The sequence below is a fragment of the Rhea pennata genome, chromosome 2 (assembly GCF_028389875.1).
Source record: "Rhea pennata isolate bPtePen1 chromosome 2, bPtePen1.pri, whole genome shotgun sequence".
Lineage (NCBI taxonomy): Eukaryota > Metazoa > Chordata > Aves > Rheiformes > Rheidae > Rhea > Rhea pennata.
Window position 1 is genome coordinate 113,556,386 of NC_084664.1, and position 21,073 is coordinate 113,577,458.

At 41.2% G+C, this 21,073-nt stretch overlaps 1 protein-coding gene across 1 annotated transcript; it reads left to right on the top strand.

Moving 5' to 3' along the window:
* Window positions 1-3,353: 3,353 nt before the first annotated feature.
* ENOSF1 (enolase superfamily member 1) lies at window positions 3,354-20,007 on the top strand. The gene is given in 15 exon segments (XM_062568528.1): window positions 3,354-3,368; window positions 7,119-7,229; window positions 7,643-7,727; window positions 9,050-9,078; window positions 9,605-9,672; window positions 9,874-9,920; window positions 10,369-10,451; window positions 11,545-11,579; window positions 11,983-12,074; window positions 13,197-13,327; window positions 13,951-13,992; window positions 17,491-17,612; window positions 17,976-18,028; window positions 18,031-18,097; window positions 19,926-20,007. Coding segments are annotated over 15 exon segments (1,062 nt in total).
* The last annotated feature ends 1,066 nt before the right edge of the window (window positions 20,008-21,073 follow it).

Genomic DNA, 21,073 nt, shown 5'->3' on the forward strand with positions numbered 1-21,073 from the left:
AGCTATAGAGTCATGTTAGATATAAACCCCAAAGACCCATGCTTAATCTAAGCAGCGTGTTGTAAACAGCAGAGTCAAATTCCTACACCCAGCTACGGAATTTAGGGCTAAATTTGAGTGATTGATTTGGGAACCAAAATCAGGTCCAGGTAGATAATTGCTAAAGCTCCAAATTGCACTTCATACATTCCCTGCCTGTCTGTTGTCTTGCAGTAGGAACTTTGACTAAGACTCCTTGTGAAGATACCTGGAGGTGCAGGTGTCTTCCAGCCCTGCATCTTGCTCCTACTTCAGCCTGATGGACATGGAGGAACTGAGCTTCATCAGCCTCCTGGGCCCAGTGGGAGACTTGTGGTCGATGCAGGAGTGAGAATCCTTGTGTGTGCCTCTAGCCACCACCTTTTTCAGACAGGATGGGAAGAGATGGTACAGGGGAATGGACATACCTACCTCTGATACAGCAGCCTCAAGCAGAAAACCTGGGCTCTGAGCTAGTCTCCAGGATTGCCATTACATCTTACACAGGTGATTGTTAAGGGTGAAAAAGATGTAGTTACGTGTGCAAAACCAAATGCAGGACTTCATTCACAGCCACAGGCATTAAGCATTCACTCTAGAGCAGGATTCCTTTTACTCTTGCTTTCTGTCTTCTCTTAGGACATTTATGAGGAGATTAGCTGGGAAAATATCAATGGCATCCCATCTCCTCCCTTAGCATAGGGGAGGGAAAAGGAGAGCTTGAGAGTGAAGGATGGAGGTGAGAAGCTGGGATGCTACTTTGAGCACTTACAGGAAAGAGGGAAGCAGGTTGAGGGCTGTAAAGCAAAGATAGCAGGGATCGTCTGTTTTCTTTGTCATGTTTTAGAAAAGAAGTTGAAACAGGCAGGCAAAGGAAGCGAGGAGCATCCACTTCCTTGTGCACAAAAATGGGTCAGTGGAAATGGAGCAAAGCTGCAGAGAAACGTTCCTTCTGTTCTCTGTGATGGTTCTGTATCTGCTCAGCTCGCCCTGACTGGTTCCTAGCTGAGCCCCTGAATATTAGCTGGGAAAACCCAATATGAGAGCAGAGCAGAAAATTTTTTGCCCTGTAAATGAGTGAACCTTGATCAGTTCTTTGAAAAACTGATACAGAGGGCCTAACCAGAGAGATACTGGTTCCTGGAGACCACACTGACAGGGTTGTTTGCCTTTGCAGGTTAACCCCAGAGCGATGATGTTACAGACACTCTGGCAAGGAACTTAGCATTTCTTCCCTAGTGGCACTATGTGGATGTAGGATTTGGGATTAGGTTTCCCTCCTCATGCATGTGTACTGAATGCTTAGGGACCTAAAGCAGAGTTCAGGAATCCCCTGTGGGACCCATGCTCTTCACTGGACCTAGTCTTTGAGCTTATCTTTCATGTCAGTTTTGCATGCAAATACTTGTTTTTTGTGTATTACACTTTGGTTATTCATTTTTAACATTCTTTTTTAATTTAAAGTCATATTTTTGTTAAATTGCAATAACTACTGTTGTTGAGAGGATAAAAGTATTTATAGCATTATGTACTTTGAGAACATGGTCCATCTTATCTGAATATTTCACTTATTTTAAATGGGTAGAAACATATACTGGCCCTTTTTCTGCTTTTGATTTGTTCTTCTTAAAGGAGAAGGGAGAGTTACCTAATTAAACTTAGCAGGGCCTGAGGAATAGCCTGGTTATTTAAAAGAGAAACCTGAACACAAGGTTGTTGATGAATCAGTCACGTACCAACACTGAAGCTAACTGCTGTGAAAGCATTCCTTCTCTTATGAAAAAGCTGCCCGCAGTAGGAGCACTCGACCTCTCTTGTGTGTGCCCTGCTGCTAGGTTATTAAGCCTCTAGCTGAGACCACTGATACGTACATACTATGGCATGGATAGGTCAGTGCATCTTACATTTGATCCTGAAAATCCATCCTGAGCATGCTAACAATTAGGCTTTTTTCCTTGCTGCATCTGCTATTCATTCAATACCCAGCATCTACTCACAACTGGGGCAGTCTTCCAGGAGCTCAGTGGCTGATGACCCTTCCCTCTAATGTCTGGAAGCACCACAGTTATATTTTCTAGATAAACAAGGATTTCTGCTCTTGCAAACAGAGGAAAGAATAAATCTCAGTTTCAATCTGACTTTTATGAAAAAAATAGCATGAATAAGGAAAACATCTAATAACTTGACTGCTTCATCATGAGAACAGTGAGGATGGTTCCCTGCTCCTCCGCAGACTGTGGGATATACCCAACAAGGAGATGCTGAAGGTGTGTTGTCAAAAAGTGACATTGCAGCCCCTGCTTGGTCCTGGCAAGGAGGCTGAGCCTGTGAATTGCCTCCAAAGTCTTTTTGAAGAGCTCCCAAGAAAAGGCAAGAGAAACTGTTCACATGTGTGAGTGGAAAATGGCTCCTAAATGACTTACATCTCTTACTGTCCACACCACCTTTCTCTACCTTTCTAGGCAAGATGTTTATCATTCACTGCGATTGACTGGCTTTTATTTCTCCATTTTGTGGCTGTGTCATAACAGCATGAACATGTATTAGAATTCACAGAATTAAAGATTAGCAGCTTTTAGCAACTTTGTGTACCATTGCTTTTTTTTCCCTCTCTCTTTTTTTTTTTTTTTTTTTTTTTTTTTTTTAACAGGAGGTGACTGGCAAAATGAGAAGCTCTAATACAGCAAGGTCAGATCCATATCACTTTCACTGAAGTACCCTCTTCACGTCTGGAATGGCTTTCATATTGGTTTATGAATAGCATAGATTTATGCTCTTTCTTTTGTACTAAAGGACTGCAAGTACAATAGAAATTGTTTCAGTATTTACGTTTTAATTTAGTGCTGTTTTGTTAAGGCCCTGGATTTACTTAAAAGGAGATATTTATGGAAAATTACTGAAAAGCCTATGGGAATTCTCTGCTGGCTTTCTGGTGACCTTCACAGGGAAATGCCCAACCTGGAAGCAATTTGACATTCTGGATAGTCGTGTAAGAGCAAGAATTCCCTGTAGCACTGCATCAAAATAGTGCATTTAATCTTCCTGCACCACTCGGCAAAAGACAGCCACTTGCAAGGAGAGGGTTTTTTCACGTGAAACCAAAGTTCAATCAATAGCTTCACCAGGTTTAAGGTTATAATAAGTAGATGACTAAAAAGCTAAGCATAATCTCTGGCACCACTGTCATTAGAATGGCCTCAGCCTATTCTGACTGTCCTAAGTGTTTTGAAGAGCAAGGGTACGGGACCTTAGCAACAGATATGCCCCTTTTCAGTTGAACTGATCCCTAAGGGGACTAACAAGGAATGACACACTCTGCAGCTTGGGGATGACAAATGGCGTTCAAAAAGGTAGTGAGAAATATATCCACTTCGGCAAGCCAGCCTGGTTTGGGAAAATGCTGTTAGATTATCAGCAGCGCAGCACATCCCTCTTTTGTCCACCCCACACAGCCAATTCAGTCTTCTGCCAGGCAATGGACAGAAATCTACTGCTATGCTACTACCGTCTTCAGGGTTTCCAAGGCATCTGCCATCTCACTCAACAGTCATTCTTACCTAACGTCTAGCACTTCTCACTCTCAAACCCTTCACAAATTAGGTCAGTTTGATAATCTCCTGATGGGAATCAAGGCAAGGGGGGAGTAGGTGCCTCACGTCATCCAGAATAAAGTTGGAGACAGCAATAGCTAGGGTTGGTCTGCTAAGAATTACCTTCTGGTGGGCAGCTTTTAACATCTGCCAACTTGGACTCCTCGTCTTGAAGTTGCAGAGGTCACTTCCTAAGACATGCTTGCTGTAATTTTGCATTATCCACCACAGTGCACACCTGGATAAAACTGGTGGATCCAGTGTAACAATTCCAGGTGCCTCCACAAAGCTAATATACAATTGTTCTTTGCAGACATCATGGAGCTTGACCTGGGAGACTCTGCCAGCTGCTTGCATTGGCCTGGCTCAGGTACTGCTGCGGCTCAGCTCACCTGCTACCCAGATAACCTATGTGTGGCAAGTGCTGGTTGTCCTGTTGGCACAACTTCCAGTGCAATGTTGGTCCTGGGCCTCAGCGCCTTTGCCTCCAGGACCAAGTTCTGCAAAGCCCCAAGGAGCTCACATGCAGCCTCACTGGCACCTGTGCAAGTCCCTGAGGCCTGAGCTGACACAAAGGTGAGCAAGTGGCCTTGCACCATGGGAGACCCATGCCTTCAGCACACTCCTTATGATCTAAGATCACGTCTTTGAGGGAGTATTTGATTTTACCATGATATCATTGGATTATAGGATCATTCCGGTAGGAAGGGACCTGTGGAGGTCTTTTGTACCCCCTGGTAAGTGGGTCCTGAGCTGTCATGGCTTGCAGCCGGTGAGGTGGCCTGTTTCAGTGATGCTGGTAGCTGGGCACATCTCTTCAAATGCTGGAGCACCCTCCTTCCCAAGTGCTGATGGGGGGGGGAGAAGGAAAAGAAGGCAGTGGAGCTCACAGCAGCCAGGCCCAGCACTAATGACAGTCACTGCAGCCCACACAACACCCTGATCCTGACTACTCCAAAGCCAGCGTGGTGGTGGAGACCAACGACTATGCCAGGCTCAGAAGCTATGAGCTGACATTACCCTGGGCAGAGGCAAGGAAGTTGGAAAGTTGTTACCCTGCCCAAAATGAAGGAGGAATCCCCTGGTCCACACCTGATACTGCTCCTGCATCTTGCAAAGGAACTGCATTTAGCTCAGTTAGTTAGAGTGTGGTACTGCTAATGCCAAGGTTACGGGTTCAATCCCCATATGGGCTATGCTGAGGGTTGGACTAGATGATCTCCAGAGGTTCCTTCCAACCTTACCATTCTATGATTTAAATTCAGCGCGGAGCCATGTGTAAAGGGGTTACAGGTGTCAGCATGATCTAGGTGGCTTGACACCAGAAGTTAAATTAAAGCTATTCACCCACTTCCCACCACTCCCATACACCAGTAAATCTCTTCTCTGAGTTGTATCTGCAACCCCACTCTGTGCTGTGTTTATTCCTATGTTAAACATGAGTTTCCCTCCAAGCAGGCATGAACACACATGCTCCTTTCCCCTGCCTTGCAGACAGCGGGCCAGTTTGCAAGATCAGAATCACACACATGCTGAAGGAGCGCTCTGGAGCTGGCCCAAAGTGCTCAGCCGCTTTAAGCTACAGCAACTATATTTCTTGGGCAAGGTGGGGAACATTGTACAAAAATGTGTTCCTTAATTGCACAGCAGGCTTTGTGTCTGTTTTTATTAGGTAAAGCAATTTGTCATGAAAGGATACAGCTGAGATAGCGTTCTGCTTGCAAGGCTTTGCAGCAAAAGATCTAGTTTCTCTGTAGTTGTCTTTGGTTCTTTATAGTACCAGATTTATCTACTCTTGTCCTCCTTGGTAATTAACACTTTCTGTATAAAGGCAGAGCACATTGGCTGCAGGGCCAATGACACGGGCTGGTCACTTGCCACAGAGACACAGTGTGAACTGGGAAATGTGGTCCTCTGCCCACCATTAAACCCAGTCTCCCAGATCAATAGTACTCTAAGGAATAAATACATAAGAACATGCAACTTCTTTTATTTTTTTTCTGTGATCGGAGCAAAGTAAATGAGTTTTCTAAATACTTGGTCTGTTTTTATTTATGTAAGCATCGTCTTGTTTATACAGAACTCATCTGTACAGTCACTTATTACCTGTTCCGTTCATCAGCTTAGGTTTCTGCGCAGGAGTCAAGGACTTGATGATACCATGCCTCTTTCTCCCTTGATCCACCTCTGAAATTGTTTCTTACAGAAATATCTTTTTATTTTATTTTATTTTATTTTACTTAGCAATCTGGCAAGCATATACTCAGTTATTTTAAGTTTCTTTAAGGATTCACCATTATCTTTAGTTACGCTAAGATCTGAGTCTGTGTATCACCCGGTCTGATATTTGCAGCTTCAGACCTGGTCACCTAAACTGCTGAACACCCTTCAGTCTTCATGAGAGGGAATGCTCGAGGTACAACCTGCCTGGACTCCTGAATGCCCTCAGTCACTGTAGTATGTGATTCATCACTTCCAAGAAAGGTGGGATGGGAAGTTGTCCCCGTAGTGCAGATAGGAAGAGCAGAGGAACAGAGACACAGACAAATAAAGTTCCTTGCCCAGAAGCAATCAAAAATGTGTTTATGAAACTGATGTTCAGACACTTGTTTCTCAGATCATAAGCAAAGACCCTGAACAGGGGATATCTCAGAGAATTAGACTCTCAGTCTCCCGTTCAGATTTCTCTTACAAATCTTACAGATTTCTCTCTCTATTCCTTGCTGCTGAAAAAAATGATGGTTGGCGTTCAACTTTCGACTGTGTCTGTCCTTTTTTTTTGACCCTCTACAGCTTGCTGGACAAGTGTTCATGTAAGGATATGCTTTCCTGATTTGCATGGGTTGTATCCTATGGTGTTCCCTGGAATTTATAATGAAATAAATGAACGGAGGTATGTGGGACTGGAAAAAACAGTTCTGCTGCTGCCCTGAATCTCAGAGACATAAAACAGCAGGACTACAACTGCCTCTCTATCATTCCCAGAAACTGAGTCCTTTATTAGGAAATGAGATCTTGAATGTGACTGCAAGTACCAACCTACTCTGGGAGACAGAGCAGTTGCCTGCAGGGATGTTATGTAAAGGCTCTCCCATTTAAAGAAACACTGTCTTCCTCAGAGGAGAGGAGATCTGAAGCCTCTGCCTCTGACATAGTGCTGGGCTATTGATATAGAGCTTACAGTGGGGATGGAGGGCAGAGCTGTTTCATTTTCCTCTGAAACAGGAGGTGATAAATAGCAACTCTTCACCTAGAAAGCCTTTTAAAGCTATTAAATTTTTGGAGGAATGGCTCAGCACTTGGCAATAGAAAAATGAGGTGAAACATGACCATACAACTAGATGGTGGCCACCCAGATCTGGGTGCAAAGTGAACGGTTCCATGATGACACAATTCATGGACTGTCAGAAAAGTCTACTTCTCTCAACATCAGCTGAAGGACGAGCCCACAGTAATTCTGTTACAGGCATTTTGCTGTAAGGAGGCAGTAAATGCCAGTATTCTTTGCAGTTTGTGCTGTCAAGGCTCTCTGCTCACATGGTCAATAGGCACATGGAAGAAACTGTCAACAACTTTGGAGGCTTCTGCAGAGAGCTCACCAGCAATGAGCAGCTCTGCTGGGTAAGACATGTAAGGGGGAAGGCTGTTGTGAAATAAATGGATGGTAACAAACATATAAGAGTGCATTCTCACAAAACATGGCATTTCCTATTTCAATTTCTATTTCTATTTCAACTTCTTGGAAATCGAGAACTCATTTAGTGCTAAGGGAAGCCTGTGAGAAAATGACTTGTCAGAGAATTCCAGATGGGTAGTTGATAGAAATGGCACATTTCAGCAGTTACTTCTTTTATAATTTCTAACCAATACAAATTCCTCTTTTTTTTTCAGTGCCAATGACTCTTCCCCTTGCTATGTTAACAAGGATTTCTTTTAATATTTAGGGAACAAAATATCATTTACAAGAAATTTAGACACTGGTGAGTATCAGACCACGGATGATGCTGGTGCATGTATATTTGTTTGCTCAATAGATTTGACCAGTGAGGGGTGCTATGCGCTTGGCTACAGGTGCTGTCCTGAAGGCTCTGTGGGATCTGTGGGCCAAGCAAGAGGGAAAAATAATGCTCATAAGACCTGAATGTAAGAACACTCAATTCATCCAGAGAGATTTGCTGCTCCTGGCTCTCCTCTTTTGCACATCTGGTCTTGATTCTGCAGTAATATATACATATGCTTAGCTTTAAAATACCAGATAAAGTACAGGCACCACTGAGTTCTTGGAGACTGTGCACATGCTTAGCTTTTGCAGGATGGAAAACTGTAACAACTGCACATTGCTTAGCAGTGAAGTTGACCTGAACATTTCAGAATCATTTTGTGGTAGCTCTAATATTTCTGAAAGAAGATTTTTGACCGGCCCTGCTTATCAGCTGTTTCTGTGTACGCTTTTCTCTTGATGTCGTCTTTCTTATTTGTAGATTTTAGTCTGAGATTTTAATTTTTTAACCACTTCCCTATCATAAATGCTACTGATCCAGGAGCCAACAGTATATACTCACACATTGCTGGATATTAAAAATAACTTATTCGCACAGAAATTGGCTTTTTGGTCTTTGAGCATAAAACCATTGCTATGGTGGAGTCCTAGTTCAGAACTTCAGACTGAGGATAGATAGAGGCTACAGGAGGTTAGATAATATCAGATACAACTTTGCTGTGGCTGTATCTTGATGGGCACAGTCATAAGTGCTTGATCTCTGTAGACCTTCTGGTTTAATGGGACAGAAGCAGCAAAGCACTGTAGCTAGCCGTGGAGCTAGCCACATGCACACTCATACACCATGCACCTCAGGGCGTCCCACCACGCTATCCTGACTTCACAGCTGGCAGGGGAGAGCCAGCTTCCACCCCACCAGCTTGGGTCTGCCAGCCTCCGCCGTCTCTCACTTTTGCTCCATCACATTGAGCCTTCAGGTATCCTTCTGTGTGCAACCAGCACCCTTCAGCTTGCCAAATCCAAGAGCACTAGGATCTTGAAAAGCACATCATCAAAAAATTCACAGCACAGATATCTTAAATGTATGAAAGGATATTTTGCATAGTGATAGGTTTCAGCAAGGGGTTAGACCAGCATTTCAGATAGCTAGTATGAAGCTCACTTTTTCTTTTTAGTAGAAAAGTCATGCCAGCAATACTGCATCTGTAATGAAACCAAGGTAAGAGGGATGCTCCAGTCTTAATTATTTTAATGGAAAAGTGTTTAATGTTCTTGGTTGGGGTTGAGAACTACAGTACTTTAGTGTCAGTAATTAATTCTGAGTGTCAGATGAAAACACATTTGCACATTCTGACACTTCTTCAAGAAGCAAAAACCATGTTCATGTTACCTCCTTGATAGCATCCACCTGGTTCCAATTATTTAATTCATTTTGTTTTCCAGCCTCTGTGGAAGTTACTAGTGGATACGGTAAGGAAATCTTGTTATACTTCCAATATAAAGGTAATTTGACATTCTTCTTTCTGACTGTATTAAAAGAGAACATGATTTAGCTTGTGTCCAGATTCTGGGGGAATTCTGTTTAATTTTAAGATGCTCTAAAAGAACCTATTTTTTTCTGGGAGCGGAAGCGTGCCAACAGGAATGCACCTCTAAGTTAATTTGACATCTGGAATGTGAGACATGGCTTTCCCATTTAATTTTTCACTCCTTCCTGGATAGAATTTAAAAGAAAGCTGAAAAGAGCTTATTATCTAGCACTTACAGCCACAAACTAAGCACATGCTTGCATCTTTACCAGGGCAACAAAGGCTCAGGATGAGGTGGTTGGTGGGGAGCATCTAGAACATGTGCTATGTCTCAGTTCCCTATTCACTTAAGAGAAATGGAGAAAAGATTGACAGTCATGGCTCATGCAGCTAGCATTAATTAATCTTTTGTCATCTTATTGTTTTATTATGCCATGCCTTTTATTCATGGCTTGTTCTTGAATCAGGAGCCCAAGCAATTGCTGTCCTGCACAAAGTTCAAGTATATTACTGATGTGCTAACAGAAGCAGCAGCTTATGTCAGCCTTCTTTCCCTCAAAGCTGGACTCTCCTCCTTCCTAATCCTTGAGTTGCCTCATCAGCTTCAATGGGAACTCAGGAATACACCCTCGGTCCATGAGACTAAAATGGGTCAGAGAGGCAACCACAGTGATGAAAGCTGGAGGAAGAAGGAAAATAGTTATTCACTGTAATTTCATATTCATGTTTATTCCCTTACAGAAATACTCCAAAATGGCCTGCTTGGAAAAAAAGAAAGGGTGAGTTTAAACTGATGTGTACCTGATTAAAAGTATTACTCTGTAAGTCTTAGAAAATGGGAAAGGGACCGTGTGAGATGAAGCATTTTTTTTGCCAGCGTCTTCTCATCCATCTCCAGGACTGCAAAGTTGGGTGTTTGGTTTATGCTGTATTGGTGACTTTTTGCCACATAACTGTTGTGTGTCAGGCTAGCAAGGAGATTGTGCTGTTTTCTTCCAAGGATTTTTCTGAGTTGTAATTCTTTTTCATTAAAATACCTAGGGAGAAGAGAGGGGTGTTTATTCAGCAAAACTGATCTCCTTGATTAAAATTAGGGCTTTTAAGGAAGAAAGAAGTCAAAACACCTCCACTGTCAGTTTCCACAAAGAATGGTCTTTGACAGACTATTTAACAAAATAATCTTTTGTTGACTAAAAAAATAGCCTGACTTGAGAAAATCTTTATGTTTCAGAAAAGCAAATGTTAAAGCATGGATATCCTGCTTATACAACATCCTGTGCCTGGCTATCCTACTCAGACCAACTGTTAAAACAAGTTTGAATGTTTGATCTCTCAAATAGCAAGATCTTAAATGGTTTGTACAGTGGGGAAATGTTAACAGACAATGATCAATGCTCAGTGTTTGCTCCTAAATGCTTAAAAGTTTTGCTGGACTGAGTAAAAAAGTAACACTGTAGATACATTTGAGGAGTGGAAAGCAAGTCCAGTGCCATAATTCTCCCAGTAAGGCAGAGGACTACAGTCTTGTCTATCACCAAGGATATGCATCCCCAAGGTATATGAGTATTGAGAACAAGATATTAAGACAGCAAAGGAATTATATTTATATGGGCATGTCATATCTAACAGAGCTTTTGCATGGTTGTAGCAGTGTCAAATTAAATGAGGAGCGTATGCACATAGCGATGCTCAGAAAAGTGATATGAATTAATCAAAAGTGTCATCCTTGAGAGCATTAGTGAAAACACATCAAATCTGCACCTGAATGGCTACGTTCAGAAGCCCAGTGCCTGTAACCTGCAGTAACGTCATCTCCGAGGAGTAAGGATGTCTCAGCTAACGTGAATCTCAGAAGTTTGATAATTTGGTTGATTAACCAACCAACTTAATAAGTTGGTTTCTTCTGGAACATCTGGTTGCCTTAGCTTTGAGGGATACTTTGCAGCTGGCAACAGCAGGAGAAGTGCCCTCAGTTTCATTTGGAGAGTAGCATCTTTCCTGCCAGAGAAAGTTGCCTGTGCAATGGACTTGGTTTTTTGTGAAATACTGTGAAAGCCTTTAACAGTTTATGGGTGTCAGATTTAGCTAATGTAACTGGGGTTTACATTCTAGGAGATATATTCCTTAGTGAATCTAGAAGTAGCATTGCTGAGTCATGACATTTTCATATTTGGATTAGAAAAAGTTATCATATGCTACAGTTCAGCTAGGCTGAGGAGTTTCCTTCTCTTTTTTCAGCTGGATGTTATTCATGTATCTCATCTCATTTTTCTGATGAGTTTCTGCTGTCTCTTAGGAAGAAACTGAAAATTTATTCTGATTTTGAAAATGTGTAGCTTAGTATTATTAAAGATGCATTGTAGGAGAGTTATTTGGAGATTTATGATAAGTGTAACTTTACCTGCAGTTATGTACAGAGGTTTTGGAAGAGGGCTGGACAAGGTACAGTAAATACTTGTCTTGACTGTTGCTCTTCTGTGTTTTATGCTTGGCTCTTTTATGTCTATAATATGGACAGTCGTGTCTTTGCTTCTGTATACCTCTTGGACACGTCCCCTCCTTCTGCTGCATAATACTGCATTGCAGGAAAAGAGCAATGGTATGGCAAAGCTGAGGGCTGATGGCAAATTAAAATAACTGTTTCCACTGATTTATGAAAAAAACATTTGCTGTTTTATTTTCACAGTAGGATGAAGCCTGCTTGTAAGGGAAGAGAAGTAATAAAAAACAATTCTTTCCATAAGAATGTGATGCTGAAATTGTAAAATCTAGTTAATATATTTCTATCTACTGATGCATTAATCATTCAGAAGTGATCTATATCTTGTTCCAAATGAGCATCTAGGTTCAAAGTAAAGGTGGGTGCAGATCTGTAGGATGATATTCGTAGATGCAGATTTATTCGAAAAATGATTGTCCCTGACAAAACAATGATGAATATCACTTTCTACTACTGTATGAAGTCATTTTATATAAAACTCGAAGATGAAAGTTCTCTCGTTATGTACATTTATTGGCAAAGAGTTCCCTTCCTTCCTGAAATCCTGAATAATGATGCCAATAAATGTTGACATGCACCAGCAAAGAGTGATGTACGCAACCCAGTATATCTATAACTAAGAATTTCACCCTATATTTCATGTGCCAGAACTTCCATTCAAGTCTGGAGGGAATCCCTCTTGCAGCACTGCCTTCTAAAAGATTTAGGGTGCCTTTTATATCCAGGAAGGCTTCTAGAGGAACACTTGTTAATATTTTTTCTCCAGTGTCTGGCCAAAGGTAAACAGAAAAACAAAAATTTCTAGCTAAATTCATTTGAATGAAGAGAAATAATTCAATGCAAGTCATGTATTCAGATTTGGAAATGTCTGCTTGGCTTCATTAACTACTATATGCCGGATCCTTTGCCCCATGTTTTCCATGACAGGCCATGGTTGTCCATCTGCTCTGGGTGCTGCAGTGTAGCATGGGACTTCCATAGGTGCCATATATCCTGAAATACCAATCAGCAACTCTGTGAACACAGGATGGCAGGGACCTAAGAACCTGAAAAGGAGCCATAGTGTCATTTCCAGATCAAAATTAATAATTTTCAGATGTTCCATTTTTTGAAGGATTGGGAGGAGGTGTAATTTTCCTTCTGTTAGAGTGAACTGCTGCTTGTGAAACATGTCTGTCTTAAATACTATGTTTTCTGTTACGAAGATTTTCTGCTGAAAATTTCAGACAATCATGTTCATGTGTAGGGTGTTTTACTCCAGTATATGCTGACAAAACATTTTGGTTCCCTCAGAAGACCCTTCTGTCCTTGTTACAGCTCCTGATCTGTCTTGTTCAAACCCAGCTTGGGTATTGCTATAGAAATTGCAAGCTCCTAGCATAAGCATGGCCAAAAAAACATATGATTCAGACAGAATCCCAGCTTTTAATTTCCTTTCAATTTCCTGGATTTTCATCAGTTCATGTCAAATTTTCAGTTCCTTTTATTAGAGTCTGACAGGAAAAAGTCAATAGAATCCTGAAGCACATTTGATTTTTATTTTCCTTACCTCCAGATGCTGGATGCAAACCAATGATGGGAAATAAAGGAAGCAGTAGAGTTAGTCACTGAACTAGCTGAACTTCAACCCTTATGGATTGAGAAGCCAACTTCTTCAGATGGTATTTTGGGACATGCAGCCATTGCAGAGGTTGGAGGGCTTCCCTCCTCCCCCCCCCAATAATGACATAAAATCCATAAAACTACAATGTATTGTTTATACTATTCCTTGACTACTCAGAGTTCAGGTTGAATTAGTTATTCAGAGTCTCATTGAATATATTTGTTACAGGACCTTGACACACATTCTGCACCCATATTCCCTTAAGTATAAAGGAATAGTTTGCACCTAAAAAATATGCAAAAGGATTGTCATGCCTGCATGAGGAAGACAGCCAACAATTAGTTTAAAATGTGCATGGACTTCTTCTAAAACATGTAAGTTAATGTTTCAATGAAGTTGGAAGTATATTGGTTCAGAGATTGCACTCACAACATGACGTACTTAGCAGCACTGTTAAAGCCCCATGTGTACCGTATGTGCATTTCTTTGCTGCTCCACACACCTTGCTCTATAATTCTTTACATGTTTGTGTAGCAGAAAAAGCAGAAAAATATCAATAATTTTTTTTATTGTATGTGTAATGTTTTCTATAAAATGAGTAGCAAACGTTATGCTGAATCAATTGTTATTCCATCCTTTATATTATCGAGTAACTTTATTAGGAATTAAAAACCAGAAGCAAATCTTGAATGTTTACTATTTCTTTGTAGGCCTTAGCACTGCTAGGAATTGGTGTGACAACAGGAGAAAATGTGAGTATATGCTTAAGTGTTTTTTGGCTTTTTCCTTATTACTGTTTATTTAATGCAACTACTACCTAACCTCTGGGAGCTGGTGCCAAAACTCTCTTGCATTTCTCACTCGGGATAAATACTACAAACGAAAAATATTTGATAGCTGTTTCAGCTATTCCCTAACAGGGGTGCCTGCCTTCTCTCCCTGATTCTTTTTTTCCCCATACGTATTTTCTGTGAACCACCTAGGAATACCTACTGTTTATTTATTTATTTATTTTTATTAGGAGAGTAACTGCTAACATTTTGTATTCTCTGAATAGTAATACAAACAAGTGCATCCATGGCTATGCTTGCCCCATATAACAGCTAGAGAAGGAAAACACGAAGAATAAGTCCATGCAACTCAATAGAACATGCTGTGGCTACGAGAGATAACTTAAAAGTCACCTGGAAGGTCTGTGCAGCACAAGTCTGGACACTATGGTCTGTACAGAGCTGCAGGGCTCCTGACCTGCGGTATCTCCTTTAGCTCGAGGGTAATTAGCACAGCTCCCAGTTTGCTCTGTGGCTCTGGAATCGATGTGTTTTGCTCAGTACTGCCCTGTGCGTGCAGATATCACCTCCCTGCAACAACTTGACGGAGTGTTTATTAGCATGAAAAGGTTTCTGGCTCTTATTCCCATATCACCGCTATCTGTGCTACATTAACTCAGCTGTAAAGATTACAGTCTCTGAAGATTATTCTGTTAGCAAGTTGCAGTTTCTGACAGGGATCTGTATAGTGTTCCTCTGAGAAATATTCACAAATAAACAACTCAGACATTAGAAACAGGAAGATCTTTCTGTTCAGGTCTCAGCTCAGTCATTACTAGAGGCCCAGTCCTTGAGTGTACTCGATATTCAGCACTTCTGGAGAAACTACAGACTCTGTCTTCAGCTGATGTTACCTGGACAGACTCAAGTCTCTTGAAGACCCCAAAGAAATCTAACCTGGTCAGCACAATACATAGCTCTGACTCGTGCTCACTGCTCGGAACAGATGCAATGGTTGAGATTTTTCCACCAGCTGCCATATTCCCCATTTGGGTTCTCTGCCTGGTTTTGCTCAAGGGAGGCCTATCACCACAGAGGGCTTTAACAGATGGGCCCTGTGGCCTCAAACTGACTCCCAGGTGCCCACTCCTCAGGCACCTGGGGCCACTGGTCAGGTTCTGGATCAACGCGGGAAGGCTATGGCCAGGCATAGCTGAAGACAGGCATGCCTGGGACATAGCTCCAGTCAAGACAGTGGGCCCTGGGCTGAGCTGAAATGGAGCTCCTGTGCCCAGCCAGGTCCTGCGTTGGTTGGGGCCCATAAGGCCTGCCAGTGCCCTGAGGCCCTGAGAGCAGTCTCCCCTCCTGCAAGATGCATGCTCACACCTTATAGAGCTGTGAGCGCTCAGACGTGGAGGGATTTAGTTGCTGCGGGGGACCCAGAGTCGGGATAGGACAGGGCAGGATGGTTCCACCACCACCATGGTGGAGAGACAGGTCCAAGGTCAAGCTGGGAACACCAGCGAGCGAGTCAGGGTCAGGATAAGGCTCACTGATGGTAACCAGGGTCAAGCACAGTCCAGTGATCAGCAGGCAAGTCCACGGTAATGAGACCAGCCAAGGTCAGGCCAAGAAATCATCCATTTACCCATGGCCAGGCATAGGCACAGCTGCAAGGCCAGGTTGCACCTACGGCACAGCTCAGGCAGGGACTGAAGGTCCAGTGGGGAGCATGTAGTCCCAGGTGAGACTGGCGAGAGTAAGACCTATTAGTGCACTTGGGGCTCTTGTGGGTTTTTTTCAGAGGGAAGATGCTCTGCTCCATTTTTAGATGTTATATATACAGCTATTTTATAAGGTTTTTAAGTAACCTTTCCTTTCTGCCAACAAAACTCCTTATTAGCATTAGTAGAAAGTCATTGCCATCAGCTGTATTTAAATACTTTTCCCATGAAATACTTGTAATGAGTCCAAAGACCCATTTCCAGAATTACTTCCTGGATACATCATCAGTAGTGAGGTGTCAATAGATAGAACAGTACCTTTTAGAATACCAGCCTACAACCCAAAGTAAGTTGTTTTATATTGCACCCATCTTCCTGCCAAGTCTTGACACTAAATCTACAAAGCCAACCAATGTGAACTAACAAACTCTCAGTTCTCTGGAGCAACTGGAGAGAAATACTACATTAGCATAGTTTCTCTGCTGCCAGTTTCTCATGCCAAGCCCTGCTATCTACACATATTTCATAGCCGAGAGTTTCTTGCTTTCAGCTGTTGTCTGCCAGTAGATAGTACACTCAGTCTGGGGGATGGGGCATTGTATAATGAGCATCTATTAGGATAAATTTGAATTATCCATTAGAATAGCCCTGCTTTATAACATGCCAAATCCTGAATGCAGGCTTTATTTTAGGATTTGTAAAAACTTTTTTCTTCTTTTCACCATAACCTCTAAGAACCACATAGCCATCTAATGTATTTATCCACAGCACTCCCCTGTGAATAAGGTAAGCAGTGTTATCCTTACTTTAGACATGAAAAACTGATGTGAGACCTGAACTAATTGAACAACTTATCTGAAATCTGAACAGAAAATCTGTAGCACAGCTGGAAATGCAATCCTGCATTCCAAGCATCTTGTCTACAAAGCCATCCCTCATCTGGCTGTACTGTTCTCCAGGAGAAGGAATGATAGCAAAAGACAGTAGAATCACTGCTATATTCACTTCAGCTGCCTCAAAATAGGAATAGTTGTTCACATGCATAGACATCCCAAAGGTACAGTGCTGAGTGAGCATGCTTAACTGTAGTCAGGACAGTCCAGTTCTCTGTGCCACCTGAAGACCTTCCCTGCTAGCAAACACGGAGGCTGGTTAGGTAACCAGAAGAGGTGAGTTGGCTTGTAAAGCAACCTCACTCCTAAAAAGACTGTGAGGCAAAATGCTCTGAAAGTTTGAGCAGTGCAGGAAGTTTCCGGTCCCAGACAACTGCCACATCAGCTTTACCTAACACTTCTGCTCCAAAAGTGAGCCATGTTTGCTCAGGTTAAGCCCACTATTGTTGTTCCTAGACTGGAAGAACCATTTTCTCTTGGTATTTTTGCTTCACTTTCACTTATGTGGGTCAACATCCATTTAAGGGGTAGTAATTTCTAAACTCACTCCAAGAAGACTGGGCTCTTATGCACACGGTAATTTTTTTTTCAGTGTGCCTCTGTTCATCCACACTTAGGTCACACATGACCCTCTTAGTAGTTTAACTTGTGTAGGCTAATTCTTTTAATACTGGCAGCATCCTTGAGCTTCTCCTCATACAAATTCTCATGAAGTATTTCCTATAAATAATTAAAATAATTCAGATTTATTGAGAAACACAAGAGAGACATTGTACAAATGTTTTGATATTAGTTGCCAGCAGCTCTTGTAGAGACTTACTTCTAGAGACTTCAGGTCTTAACTTTTTATTTTTCCCTTACAGTATCAAAACAGAGTGATATTTAAACAGCTCCTACAAGTTAAGGCCCTGACTTATCTCCAAATTGACAGTGGCAGACTGGGAAGTGTGAATGAAAAGCTGTCTGTGCTGCTGATGACCAAAAGGTACCAGAGAAAGGCTCTGAAAAATGCTACATGAGTGAGAAAATCTTTTTCTCTCTCTCTTCCCCCCCAAATTAGTCTGATTAGTTTCTTCATGCTTTTAAGTTCTTTCTAGGCATAAGTTAGTATGCACTGCTGTATATTCGTTTGTTTGGTGTTGCGCTACAGGTGTGCACCAGAACACATTTGGTCTCTCAGTACTGGACACTGTCTTTCTCTAGTGTGAACTTGGAGGAGGGGGGGGGGAAGAGCTGCTCTGACTTTTTGTCAGGAGCATTGTTAAAATGCCATGAAAGAATGAAGACATCATTGATCTTAATCACTTTTAGTCATTTCCCTCATGTTCTTAACTTCAATGAAGTACAGGCGTTGTTCTGTTTTGTTTTCAGTTCCTGTTTGCCCTCATGCTGGGGGAACTGGCCTTGTGAATTAGTCCAGCACTTGAAAATTGTTGATTATATCTCAGTATCTGGAAGGCTTGAAGGTAGGTTAGTTATACAGAATATGGTATACTACCATAGCAATTGACTATGGTGATGGTCACCTTTTTTTTTTTTTTTTTTTTTTTTCTGATGTTGCTACATGGTGATTCCAGCATGCATTTGCCTTGTTATCCCAGTGGGCTACAAAGGGAAGTTCGAAATGTGGATTAGAGTCCAAGCAGGTAAAAGTGAACAGTCAGTAGCATTTTTGAAAAAGCTGCTTCAGAACTGGACTGTGTTCTGTCCTCAGATATTTCACAGGGATGTCACTAGAGTGGCAAACTCACCACGCCAGATTAACAAACAGACTCTAGATTTTGATGGCAGATCAGGCGTTTGTCTCAAAATTCAGAAATAGTTCCTTCTCTTCTGACCTCTTACCTATCATGACAACTCATACTCTCAGTGGTATTGAAGTGCGGCCAATTTTGCAACATTACGTAACACACGAAAATAATGTGGGGTATAAAAGTTTCTCTGAGAAGGTAGGACATTGAGGGAGTTAGTATCTAAGCAAAGTGGTAAGAAACTTATCTTTGTTAGCCGATTGAATTTTCTCTAGGAAGTAGGGGAAAAAAAGGTGATAGAAGTACGCATTTGGAGGCAGAATGACAGATGAGGAGAAACTCCACAAGGCCAAATTGTGAGCCAGAATAAGTGCAGCAGTCAGCAAGGCAAAATGTTATGGATGTGCAGAGCTAGTAAGGAACCGAGCCTTTATTGCTACCTGTAGAGCTCCTCAAGTCACCAGCTGGCAAGCATGAGGGACGGCAAAATGCTGGGACAACTTGTTCATCAGGCAATAAGTCCAAGAATACCTTTCTTTCAATTGGCTCCTGTGTTCCTTAACCCGTAGGATCTAACAATGTCTCTAAATGTTTTGTTTAAACTGTTGCTCTGAATCCAGTCAGCCTGCAGTCTTACTAGTCATCTTCGCCAGCAGTAATCTTGCCCTGCAAATTCCAGCTAATCTGAAGTGTTGTAAGAAGTGGTTTCCAGCAAAAAGAACTTAACTTGCTCCATGCAGGCACAAATGCAGGTAAATTTGCGACCTAATTTGTTTTCTTGTGCCTTAGAGGTCAGTAAATGCACACAAGAATCTTTAACTTACAGAAGTGCACACATGATAATAAGGTTGCTATCAACCTAAAGCTGAGAAATATCATTAATATAGATGGAATATCAGAACTAGGTGACCTTAAAAAAACAGACTACTAGAGATGGGATGAAATTCACTGTAAGGAACATACGACCTGGCTTTTAGGTCTAATAACAAGAATATTTGCTACTGCCTGTGAGTTCGGTATATCAAAGCAGACAAGACATGAGTTTGTTACTTAATTACATGTTGGCTCCTGGGCACCCATTTAATGCAACCTCAAGAAAAGACAGGTTTTATCTTCCATGTATCAAGCAAGGCTCTGGTATGATCTCAGCTAAAACACCACTCTCATCATCTGTTAAAGGAAGATGAACTAAGGTACTGAGGAGAACCTGTCTAATAAGCAGTAACTTATTTACCTTTGATATAGAGGAGGTAGTAATAGTTTCATTCTGCAATTTTCTTGTGCTGGACTAAACACTGGAACAACAACTTAAGTTTTATAAGTCCTACTGGTTATAATTTAGAATAAAATTTGTCTTCTAGGATTAATCGACTGAGTGCATTTTCAGTAATATCCAAGGACAGAAAAACATTAGTTCTACAGTAAAGGTTGATTGTTCTGTGTAAGGAGGTATAGAAAATTGTTGGCTGGGGTAGCATGGATTAGAGTGGTGCCTGAAGAGCATCCTTTAGCTGTGACGTACTTGAGCTCCACTTTTTTTCTTCCAGGATGTGTGAATTTGTAGATCACTTTCATAAACACTTCAAATATCCTACTGTAATCAAGAATTCTTCCTACATGCCACCTTAGGTATGCTGTCTTATGGGTACACAAAGGAATGTACCTCCATCACAAACAATGACAGATTTTGAAAAATCTATAAAATATGTAACAAATTTTTCTAATGGTACTCAGTACACTTAAACTGGATGGTGGATACATTATTACACTAAACAAAGAAGTAGGCTTATTAATTATACCTTCTAAATGCAAAGTATAAAACTGAAAAGTGTTCTGAAAAGAGCAAAACCCTAGTCAGAATTTAGTCCTAGGAACGCCTCTTAGGTCTGTCTAATAGTTTGTGTTGCTGACTTACTTATCTACCAAACACATTAAGAGTGTGCCCTCAACATCTTTTATTTCTGTAACTCTAACCAGACAATAGGGTAAGACAGGGAGGTATGACTCCCTCTGGCCTTTTCCGTAGGCTCAAAGGAGGATACAAATTCATACTCCAATCTTGAGCAGCAAAAGAAAATTGTTACCCAATTGCAAAATGTATCTTCACTTCCTACTCAGTGTCTAAAAAATATTCTGATCTGTAAAGGTGCTGGATATTCTACTGAAAAGAAAGAAAAATCTGCAAGAAACTATCATTTTCCAGAGGGAGGTCTGGCAGAATCATCTTTAAAGCCAAAAGGCAGAGCAGCATTGAATACTTAACCCCACAAAATTTTAGTTAAAAGATAAATTCCTCAAACTTACTTTTAGAGCACACACAATCTCACGAGACAGTGCTACAAAAAAAAAAAAAAAAAAAAAAAAAAAAAAAAAAAAAACTGAAGATAAGTGCTTCTGTGCAGTGAAAGGATTTGCAAATAACTTTGATGTAAAATATGTTTCTGAAAGTTATGATCAGTTTAAGAAAAATGCAACAATCCTCTTATACTCAGGCCTCTGAATGAACTGAGTCAAATCCCACTGATTATTAAATTTTTAGAACTAATTCAAACAACTTTGCAATATTCGCGATGGCAAATTTATTGAACTTAAAAATTCAGCAAGTTATTTTGAATAAAAATTACTGTGCACTCCTCTGTGTTAAAATATATATTGAATATGCTGTGTCTGAAATATTAACTGTAATCTATCCACA